This window comes from Oncorhynchus keta, unplaced genomic scaffold (assembly GCF_023373465.1).
Source record: "Oncorhynchus keta strain PuntledgeMale-10-30-2019 unplaced genomic scaffold, Oket_V2 Un_scaffold_9146_pilon_pilon, whole genome shotgun sequence".
NCBI classification, from domain to species: Eukaryota; Metazoa; Chordata; class Actinopteri; order Salmoniformes; family Salmonidae; genus Oncorhynchus; species Oncorhynchus keta.
Genome location: NW_026291012.1, coordinates 25,703 through 37,044, shown reverse-complemented (window position 1 = coordinate 37,044; position 11,342 = coordinate 25,703). Strand labels below are relative to the sequence as shown.

Sequence of the window (11,342 nt, the reverse complement as noted above, 5' to 3'; positions counted from 1 at the left end):
AATTGACTGGCAATACAGTCAATGTTAGATTATGGAATATTGATGTGGAAATACCAAATAAATCCTTATTAAATAATGCATGACAATAATACCACATTATATCCCTTTAAGGATCATTTACTGTGTGATTGTCAGCTGTGGTAATATACTGTTTGTACTAATTTAGAACAATATATTACACATTTGGTTATTTGTTTTACAGTCTTTAAAGTAGCTAATTCATACGGTCTATAATCACAATATCTATCTTAAGAAAGTCTTGAAACGGAAGTAATGGCACATTGTGAAATAATGTTGATATGTTTGTTTGGGTGTGAGAACATTAGTTCAAAGAAAGACATCATTCCTTATTGTGTTTCTTTTACAAACCGTTCAGAGAACGACCAGAGAAATCCAGTTGAACACTGGAACCATCATCTTATTGACTTGTTGGCTTTCCTTTCCACATCTATGACATGAAACAGTATATTAGGACAATAAATATATCGTAACTGATAGTGCTTAGCAAACAAAAGGAATAGCGTGGAGGTGAGTGGATCTAGTGAAGGTCTGGGTTTAGCGTGTCTGCGCACGCTAAACCCAGTCTGTGCTAACATTCCACTCCTTGTCGCCTATAACATGTCTGGGGGTGGAATGTTAGCACAAACAGACTGTATTTCAGGCTAAGTCTGGTCTGGGGAAGACAGAAAGCAACACTTATTTCCTAAATTCTAAAACAAATATTGCAAGGTTAATGATAACCCCCATGGAAATAGTAGGAATGAATTCTCTATAAACTATCTTTAACCCATCCAACTGAATACATGGAAGGTCCTGGATGAACTTCTTGGTCGCATCCCAAACGGCAGCCTATTCCCTTTGTAAGCGCACTACTTTTGACCAGGGCACTAGAAAGGGAATAGGGCCCTGGTCTAAAGTAGTGCACTAGAAAGGAATAGGCTGCCGTTTGTGCCGCAACCCTAGTTTAACGCATAGCATAGCGACCCCTGATAAACTGACTGTAGTAAAATGACACATTTTTCTTAAAAATATTTCTAGCAATTATTCTGTACACTTTTAAGTATAGGCAAAACCAACGTCGACTGTTTCAGTCTGTCTGTTAGCCCAGCACCAATCAAAGGAGAGGAGATGGAGCCAGTTCATATGCTAAGAGTACTGCAGGAGCCAATGCCAACGCTCCGTAGCCAGTCACTTCCTGTTACAGGAGGAGCTTCCCGTTGCGGTGGATCTTCAGGATCTTTCCTAGTCTCTGTTTGGCCGTCGCCATGCCTTTCTTTAGCCGTTTTGCTGAGGGGCACAGAGGCAGAAAGAGGAATTCAACAGTATCACTAACATTATGTAATGGTGATAATGATAACACTGGTGTATATAATAGGGGCACCAGGATATATAATAGGGGCACCAGGATATATAATAGGGGCACCAGGATATATAATAGGGGCACCAGGATATATAATAGGGGCACCAGGATATATAATAGGGGCACCAGTGTATATAATAGGGGCACCAGGATATATAATAGGGGCACCGGTGTATATAATAGGGGCACCAGGATATATAATAGGGGCACCAGTGTATATAATAGGGGCACCAGGATAAAATAGGGGCACCAGGATATATAATAGGGCACCAGGATATATAATAGGGGCACCAGGATATATAATAGGGGCACCAGGATATAATAGGGCACCAGTGATATATAATAGGGGCACCAGGATATATAATAGGGGCACCACCAGTGATATATAATAGGGGCACCAGGATATATAATAGGGGCACCAGGATATATAATAGGGGCACCAGTTGGGGCATATAATAGGGGCACCGGATATAATAGGGGCACCAGGATATATAATAGGGGCACCGGGATATATAATAGGGGCACCGGATATATAATAGGGGCACCAGGATATATAATAGGGGCACCAGGATATATAATAGGGGCACCAGGATATATAATAGGGGCACCAGGATATATAATAGGGGCACCAGTGTATATAATAGGGGCACCAGGATATATAATAGGGCACCAGGATATATAATAGGGCACCAGGATATATAATAGGGGCACCAGTGTATATAATAGGGGCACCAGTGTATATAATAGGGCACCAGTGTATATAATAGGGGCACCAGGATATATAATAGGGGCACCAGGATATATAATAGGGCACCAGGATATATAATAGGGGCACCGGTGTATATAATAGGGGCACCAGGATATATAATAGGGCACCAGGATATATAATAGGGCACCAGGATATATAATAGGGGCACCAGTGTATATAATAGGGGCACCGGTGTATATAATAGGGGCACCAGGATATATAATAGGGCACCAGGATATATAATAGGGGCACCAGGATATATAATAGGGGCACCAGGATATATAATAGGGGCACCAGGATATATAATAGGGGCAACCAGGATATATAATAGGGGCACCAGTGATATATAATAGGGGCACCAGGATATATAATAGGGCACCAGGATATATAATAGGGGCACCAGGATATATAATAGGGCACCAGGATATATAATAGGGGCACCAGGATATATAATAGGGGCACCAGGATATATAATAGGGGCACCAGGATATATAATAGGGCACCAGTGTATATAATAGGGGCACCAGGATATCTAATAGGGGCACCAGGATATATAATAGGGGCACCAGGATATCTAATAGGGGCACCAGGATGTATCCTTCTGTAGCTCAGTTGGTAGAGCATGGCGCTTGTAACGCCAGGGTAGTGGGTTCGATCCCCGGGACCACCCATACGTAGAATGTATGCACACATGACTGTAAGTCGCTTTGGATAAAAGCCAAATGGCATATATTATATTATTATATCTAATAGGGCACCAGGATATATAATAGGGGCACCGGTGTATATAATAGGGGCACCAGGATATATAATAGGGGCACCAGTGTATATAATAGGGCACCAGTGTATATAATAGGGCACCAGGATATATAATAGGGGCACCAGAATATCAATAGGGGCAACCAGGATATATAATAGGGGCACCAGGATATATAATAGGGGCACCAGTGCATATAATAGGGGCACCAGGATATATAATAGGGGCACCCAGTGTATATAATAGGGGCACCAGTGATATATAATAGGGCAACCAGGATATATAATAGGGGCACCAGGATATCTAATAGGGCACCAGGATATATAATAGGGGCACCAGGATATATAATAGGGGCACCAGGATATATAATAGGGCACCAGGATATATAATAGGGGCACCAGGATATATAATAGGGGCACCAGGATATATAATAGGGGCACCAGGATATCTAATAGGGGGCACCAGGATATATAATAGGGGCACCAGGATATATAATAGGGGCACCAGTGTATATAATAGGGGCACCAGGATATATAATAGGGGCACCAGGATATATAATAGGGGCACCAGTGTATATAATAGGGGCACCAGGATATATAATAGGGGCACCAGGTATATAATAGGGGCACCAGGTGTATATAATAGGGGCACCAGTGTATATAATAGGGCACCAGGTGTATATAATAGGGGCACCAGTGTATATAATAGGGGCACCAGTGTATATAATAGGGCACCGGTGTATATAATAGGGCACCAGTGTATATAATAGGGGCACCAGGATATATAATAGGGGCACCAGGATATATAATAGGGGCACCAGTGTATATAATAGGGGCACCAGGACATATAATAGGGGCACCAGGATATATAATAGGGGCACCAGAATATATAATAGGGGCACCAGTGTATATAATAGGGGCACCAGGATATATAATAGGGGCACCAGGATATATAATAGGGGCACCAGGATATATAATAGGGGCACCGGTGTATATAATAGGGCACCAGAATATATAATAGGGGCACCAGTGTATATAATAGGGGCACCAGGATATATAATAGGGGCACCAGGATATATAATAGGGCACCAGGATATATAATAGGGGCACCAGGATATATAATAGGGGCACCAGAATATATAATAGGGGCACCAGTGTATATAATAGGGCACCAGTGTATATAATAGGGGCAACAGGATATATAATAGGGGCACCAGTGTATATAATAGGGGCACCAGTGTATATAATAGGGGCACCAGGATATATAATAGGGGCACCAGTGTATATAATAGGGGCACCAGTGTATATAATAGGGGCACCAGGATATATAATAGGGCACCGGTGTATATAATAGGGCACCGGTGTATATAATAGGGCACCAGAATATATAATAGGGGCACCAGGATATATAATAGGGGCACCAGGATATATAATAGGGGCACCAGGATATATAATAGGGGCACCAGTGTATATATGTGAATCGTCCCCGGTCTATCAGGCGAGACGGACCATTTAGTATCAATGGAAAGCAACAGTTAATCTTGTTAGCGGTGAGGCTCTTTTACTGAACGTTACACCACACCAACCAACAGTATGGAATGTGTGGTATTTCCCTGTGGATGAAATCACTTACCTTCGCCCTTTGCGTCACCCTTCCCTGCTCCACCTGCTCCTCCTGCGGCTCCTCGCTCCCCCTTGGCTGTGTTGTTGTTGTTATTGTTTTGAGATGATGAAAAGGTAGAGGGTCGTCTCTGTGTAAGGAAGACTCCAGGGGCCATGGGTTGGGGCCCCCCAGCCTGCTTCCCTCCTGCCCCAGAGGAGTATTCATGGTCGGTCTGACCAGGCTCGGAGTCCCGGGCCGCGTCTGGTTCTGGAGAACTGCTGTCCCTACTCAGCTTCCTCACTGGCTCCTCCTCTTCTTCCTCCTCTCTCAAAGGAGCAGGGGGCTTCTTTTTTGTGCTCTTCTGCTTTTTCTTGGTCTTCTGCTGCTCCTTCTGGAAGAAACAAATATTAACACAGTAACACAGAACCCCCAAGCCCTGACCCTGAGGTGATGACTAGAGGAACATAACCCTGAGGTGATGACTAGAGGAACATAACCCTGAGGTGATGACTAGAGGAATATAACCCTGAGGTGATGACTAGAGGAATATAACCCTGAGGTGATGACTAGAGGAACATAACCCTGAGGTGATGACTAGAGGAACATAACCCTGAGGTGATGACTAGAGGAACATAACCCTGAGGTGATGACTAGAGGAATATAACCCTGAGGTGATGACTAGAGGAACATAACCCTGAGGTGATGACTAGAGGAACATAACCCTGAGGTGATGACTAGAGGAACATAACCCTGAGGTGTGATGACATAACCCTGAGGTGAACAGAGGAACATAACCCTGAGGTGATGACTAGAGGAACATAACCCTGAGGTGATGACTAGAGGAACATAACCCTGAGGTGATGACTAGAGGAACATAACCCTGAGGTGATGACTATAACCCTGAGGAACATAACCCTGAGGTGATGACTAGAGGAACATAACCCTGAGGTGATGACTAGAGGAACATAACCCTGAGGTGATGACTAGAGGAACATAACCCTGAGGTGATGACTAGAGGAACATAACCCTGAGGTGATGACTAGAGGAACATAACCCTGAGGTGTGATGACTAGAGGAACATAACCCTGAGGTGATGACTAGAGGAACATAACCCTGAGGTGATGACTAGAGGAACATAACCCTGAGGTGATGACTAGAGGAACATAACCCTGAGGTGATGACTAGAGGAACATAACCCTGAGGTGATGACTAGAGGAACATAACCCTGAGGTGATGACTAGAGGAACATAACCCTGAGGTGATGACTAGAGGAACATAACCCTGAGGTGATGACTAGAGGAACATAACCCTGAGGTGATGACTAGAGGAACATAACCCTGAGGTGATGACTAGAGGAACATAACCCTGAGGTGATGACTAGAGGAACATAACCCTGAGGTGATGACTAGAGGAACATAACCCTGAGGTGATGACTAGAGGAACATAACCCTGAGGTGATGACTAGAGGAACATAACCCTGAGGTGATGACTAGAGGAACATAACCCTGAGGTGTGATGACTAGAGGAACATAACCCTGAGGTGTGATGACTAGAGGAACATAACCCTGAGGTGATGACTAGAGGAACATAACCCTGAGGTGATGACTAGAGGAACATAACCCTGAGGTGATGACTAGAGGAACATAACCCTGAGGTGATGACTAGAGGAACATAACCCTGAGGTGATGACTAGAGGAACATAACCCTGAGGTGATGACTAGAGGAACATAACCCTGAGGTGATGACTAGAGGAACATAACCCTGAGGTGATGACTAGAGGAACATAACCCTGAGGTGATGACTAGAGGAACATAACCCTGAGGTGATGACTAGAGGAACATAACCCTGAGGTGATGATGACTAGAGGAACATAACCCTGAGGTGATGACTAGAGGAACATAACCCTGAGGTGATGACTAGAGGAACATAACCCTGAGGTGATGACTAGAGGAACATAACCCTGAGGTGATGACTAGAGGAACATAACCCTGAGGTGATGACTAGAGGAACATAACCCTGAGGTGATGACTAGAGGAACATAACCCTGAGGTGATGACTAGAGGAACATAACCCTGAGGTGATGACTAGAGGAACATAACCCTGAGGTGATGACTAGAGGAACATAACCCTGAGGTGATGACTGAGGAACATAACCCTGAGGTGATGACTAGAGGAACATAACCCTGAGGTGATGACTAGAGGAACATAACCCTGAGGTGATGACTAGAGGAACATAACCCTGAGGTGATGACATAGAGGTGATGAACATAACCCTGAGGTGATGACTAGAGGAACATAACCCTGAGGTGATGACTAGAGGAACATAACCCTGAGGTGATGACTAGAGGAACATAACCCTGAGGTGATGACTAGAGGAACATAACCCTGAGGTGATGATGACTAGGTGAGGAAACATAACCCTGAGGTGATGACTAGAGGAACATAACCCTGAGGTGATGACTAGAGGAACATAACCCTGAGGTGATGACTAGAGGAACATAACCCTGAGGTGATGACTAGAGGAACATAACCCTGAGGTGATGACTAGAGGAACATAACCCTGAGGTGATGACTAGAGGAACATAACCCTGAGGTGATGACTAGAGGAACATAACCCTGAGGTGATGACTAGAGGAACATAACCCTGAGGTGATGACTAGAGGAACATAACCCTGAGGTGATGACTAGAGGAACATAACCCTGAGGTGATGACTAGAGGAACATAACCCTGAGGTGATGACTAGAGGAACATAACCCTGAGGTGATGACTAGAGGAACATAACCCTGAGGTGATGACTAGAGGAACATAACCCTGAGGTGATGACTAGAGGAACATAACCCTGAGGTGATGACTAGAGGAACATAACCCTGAGGTGATGACTAGAGGAACATAACCCTGAGGTGATGACTAGAGGAACATAACCCTGAGGTGATGACTAGAGGAACATAACCCTGAGGTGATGACTAGAGGAACATAACCCTGAGGTGATGACTAGAGGAACATAACCCTGAGGTGATGACTAGAGGAACATAACCCCCTGAGGTGATGACTAGAGGAACATAACCCTGAGGTGATGACTAGAGGAACATAACCCTGAGGTGTGATGACTAGAGGAACATAACCCTGAGGTGATGACTAGAGGAACATAACCCTGAGGTGATGACTAGAGGAACATAACCCTGAGGTGATGACTAGAGGAACATAACCCTGAGGTGATGACTAGAGGAACATAACCCTGAGGTGATGATGACTAGAGGAACATAACCCTGAGGTGATGACTAGAGGAACATAACCCTGAGGTGATGACTAGAGGAACATAACCCTGAGGTGATGACTAGAGGAACATAACCCTGAGGTGATGACTAGAGGAACATAACCCTGAGGTGATGACTAGAGGAACATAACCCTGAGGTGATGACTAGAGAAACATAACCCTGAGGTGATGACTAGAGGAACATAACCCTGAGGTGTGATGACTAGAGGAACATAACCCTGAGGTGATGACTAGAGGAACATAACCCCTGAGGTGATGAGGTGATGACTAGAGGAACATAACCCTGAGGTGATGACTAGAGGAACATAACCCTGAGGTGATGACTAGAGGAACATAACCCTGAGGAACATGATGACTAGAGGAACATAACCCTGAGGTGATGACTAGAGGAACATAACCCTGAGGTGATGACTAGAGGAACATAACCCTGAGGTGATGACTAGAACATAACCCTGAGGTGATGACTAGAGGAACATAACCCTGAGGTGATGACTAGAGGAACATAACCCTGAGGTGATGACTAGAGGAACATAACCCTGAGGTGATGATGACTAGAGGAACATAACCCTGAGGTGATGACTAGAGGAACATAACCCTGAGGTGATGACTAGAGGAACATAACCCTGAGGTGATGACTAGAGGAACATAACCCTGAGGTGATGACTAGAGGAACATAACCCTGAGGTGATGACTAGAGGAACATAACCCTGAGGTGATGACTAGAGGAACATAACCCTGAGGTGATGACTAGAGGAACATAACCCTGAGGTGTGATGACTAGAGGAACATAACCCTGAGGTGATGACTAGAGGAACATAACCCTGAGGTGATGACTAGAGGAACATAACCCTGAGGTGATGACTAGAGGAACATAACCCTGAGGTGATGACTAGAGGAACATAACCCTGAGGTGATGACTAGAGGAATATAACCCTGAGGTGATGACTAGAGGAACATAACCCTGAGGTGATGACTAGAGGAACATAACCCTGAGGTGTGATGACTAGAGGAACATAACCCTGAGGTGATGACTAGAGGAACATAACCCTGAGGTGATGACTAGAGGAACATAACCCTGAGGTGATGACTAGAGGAACATAACCCTGAGGTGATGACTAGAGGAACATAACCCTGAGGTGATGACTAGAGGAACATAACCCTGAGGTGATGACTAGAGGAACATAACCCTGAGGTGATGACTAGAGGAACATAACCCTGAGGTGATGACTAGAGGAACATAACCCTGAGGTGATGACTAGAGGAACATAACCCTGAGGTGATGACTAGAGGAACATAACCCTGAGGTGATGACTAGAGGAACATAACCCTGAGGTGATGACTAGAGGAACATAACCCTGAGGTGATGACTAGAGGAACATAACCCTGAGGTGATGACTAGAGGAACATAACCCTGAGGTGATGACTAGAGGAACATAACCCTGAGGTGATGACTAGAGGAACATAACCCTGAGGTGATGACTGAGGAACATAACTGAGGTGAGGAACATAACCCTGAGGTGATGACTAGAGGAACATAACCCTGAGGTGATGACTAGAGGAACATAACCCTGAGGTGATGACTAGAGGAACATAACCCTGAGGTGATGACTAGAGGAACATAACCCTGAGGTGATGACTAGAGGAACATAACCCTGAGGTGATGACTAGAGGAACATAACCCTGAGGTGATGACTAGAGGAACATAACCCTGAGGTGATGACTAGAGGAACATAACCCTGAGGTGATGACTAGAGGAACATAACCCTGAGGTGATGACTAGAGGAACATAACCATAACCCTGAGGTGATGACTAGAGGAACATAACCCTGAGGTGATGACTAGAGGAACATAACCCTGAGGTGATGACTAGAGGAACATAACCCTGAGGTGATGACTAGAGGTGATGAACATAACCCTGAGGTGATGACTAGAGGAACATAACCCTGAGGTGATGACTAGAGGAACATAACCCTGAGGTGATGACTAGAGGAACATAACCCTGAGGTGATGACTAGAGGAACATAACCCTGAGGTGATGACTAGAGGAACATAACCCTGAGGTGATGACTAGAGGAACATAACCCTGAGGTGATGACTAGAGGAACATAACCCTGAGGTGATGACTAGAGGAACATAACCCTGAGGTGATGACTAGAGGAACATAACCCTGAGGTGATGACTAGAGGAACATAACCCTGAGGTGATGACTAGAGGAACATAACCCTGAGGTGATGACTAGAGGAACATAACCCTAGATGACTAGAGGAACATAACCCTGAGGTGATGACTAGAGGAACATAACCCTGAGGTGATGACTAGAGGAACATAACCCTGAGGTGATGACTAGAGGAACATAACCCTGAGGTGATGACTAGAGGAACATAACCCTGAGGTGATGACTAGAGGAACATAACCCTGAGGTGATGACTAGAGGAACATAACCCTGAGGTGATGACTAGAGGAACATAACCCTGAGGTGATGACTAGAGGAACATAACCCTGAGGTGATGACTAGAGGAACATAACCCTGAGGTGATGACTAGAGGAACATAACCCTGAGGTGATGACTAGAGGAACATAACCCTGAGGTGATGACTAGAGGAACATAACCCTGAGGTGATGACTAGAGGAACATAACCCTGAGGTGATGACTAGAGGAACATAACCCTGAGGTGATGACTAGAGGAACATAACCCTGAGGTGATGACTAGAGGAACATAACCCTGAGGTGAACTAGAGGAACATAACCCTGAGGTGATGACTAGAGGAACATAACCCTGAGGTGATGACTAGAGGAACATAACCCTGAGGTGATGACTAGAGGAACATAACCCTGAGGTGATGACTGACTGAGATGACTAGAGGAACATAACCCTGAGGTGATGACTAGAGGAACATAACCCTGAGGTGATGACTAGAGGAACATAACCCTGAGGTGATGACTAGAGGAACATAACCCTGAGGTGATGACTAGAGGAACATAACCCTGAGGTGATGACTAGAGGAACATAACCCTGAGGTGATGACTAGAGGAACATAACCCTGAGGTGATGACTAGAGGAACATAACCCTGAGGTGATGACTAGAGGAACATAACCCTGAGGTGATGACTAGAGGAACATAACCCTGAGGTGATGAGGAACATAACCCTGAGGAACAGAGGAACATAACCCTGAGGTGATGACTAGAGGAACATAACCCTGAGGTGATGACTAGAGGAACATAACCCTGAGGTGATGACTAGAGGAACATAACCCTGAGGTGATGACTAGAGGAACATAACCCTGAGGTGATGACTAGAGGAACATAACCCTGAGGTGATGACTAGAGGAACATAACCCTGAGGTGATGACTAGAGGAACATAACCCTGAGGTGATGACTAGAGGAACATAACCCTGAGGTGATGACTAGAGGAACATAACCCTGAGGTGATGACTAGAGGAACATAACCCTGAGGTGATGACTAGAGGAACATAACCCTGAGACTAGTGAGGTGATGACTAGAGGAACATAACCCTGAGGTGATGACTAGAGGAACATAACCCTGAGGTGATGACTAGAGGAACATAACCCTGAGGTGATGACTAGAGGAACATAAC

At 45.0% G+C, this 11,342-nt stretch overlaps 1 protein-coding gene across 1 annotated transcript in view; it reads right to left on the bottom strand.

Annotated features, from left to right (window-relative positions):
* Window positions 1-1,040: 1,040 nt before the first annotated feature.
* The window catches only part of LOC127929617 (lysine-specific demethylase phf2-like), a 29,004-nt gene continuing 18,702 nt past the window's right edge, over window positions 1,041-11,342 (bottom strand). Inside the window, exons 4-5 of the mRNA XM_052517647.1 lie at window positions 4,498-4,858; window positions 1,041-1,287 (exon numbers count right to left, since the gene is read on the bottom strand). Of these exons, the coding sequence (XP_052373607.1) occupies window positions 1,199-1,287; window positions 4,498-4,858 (450 nt within the window). The 3' untranslated portion in view covers window positions 1,041-1,198. The remainder of the gene's footprint in view (window positions 1,288-4,497; window positions 4,859-11,342) is intronic.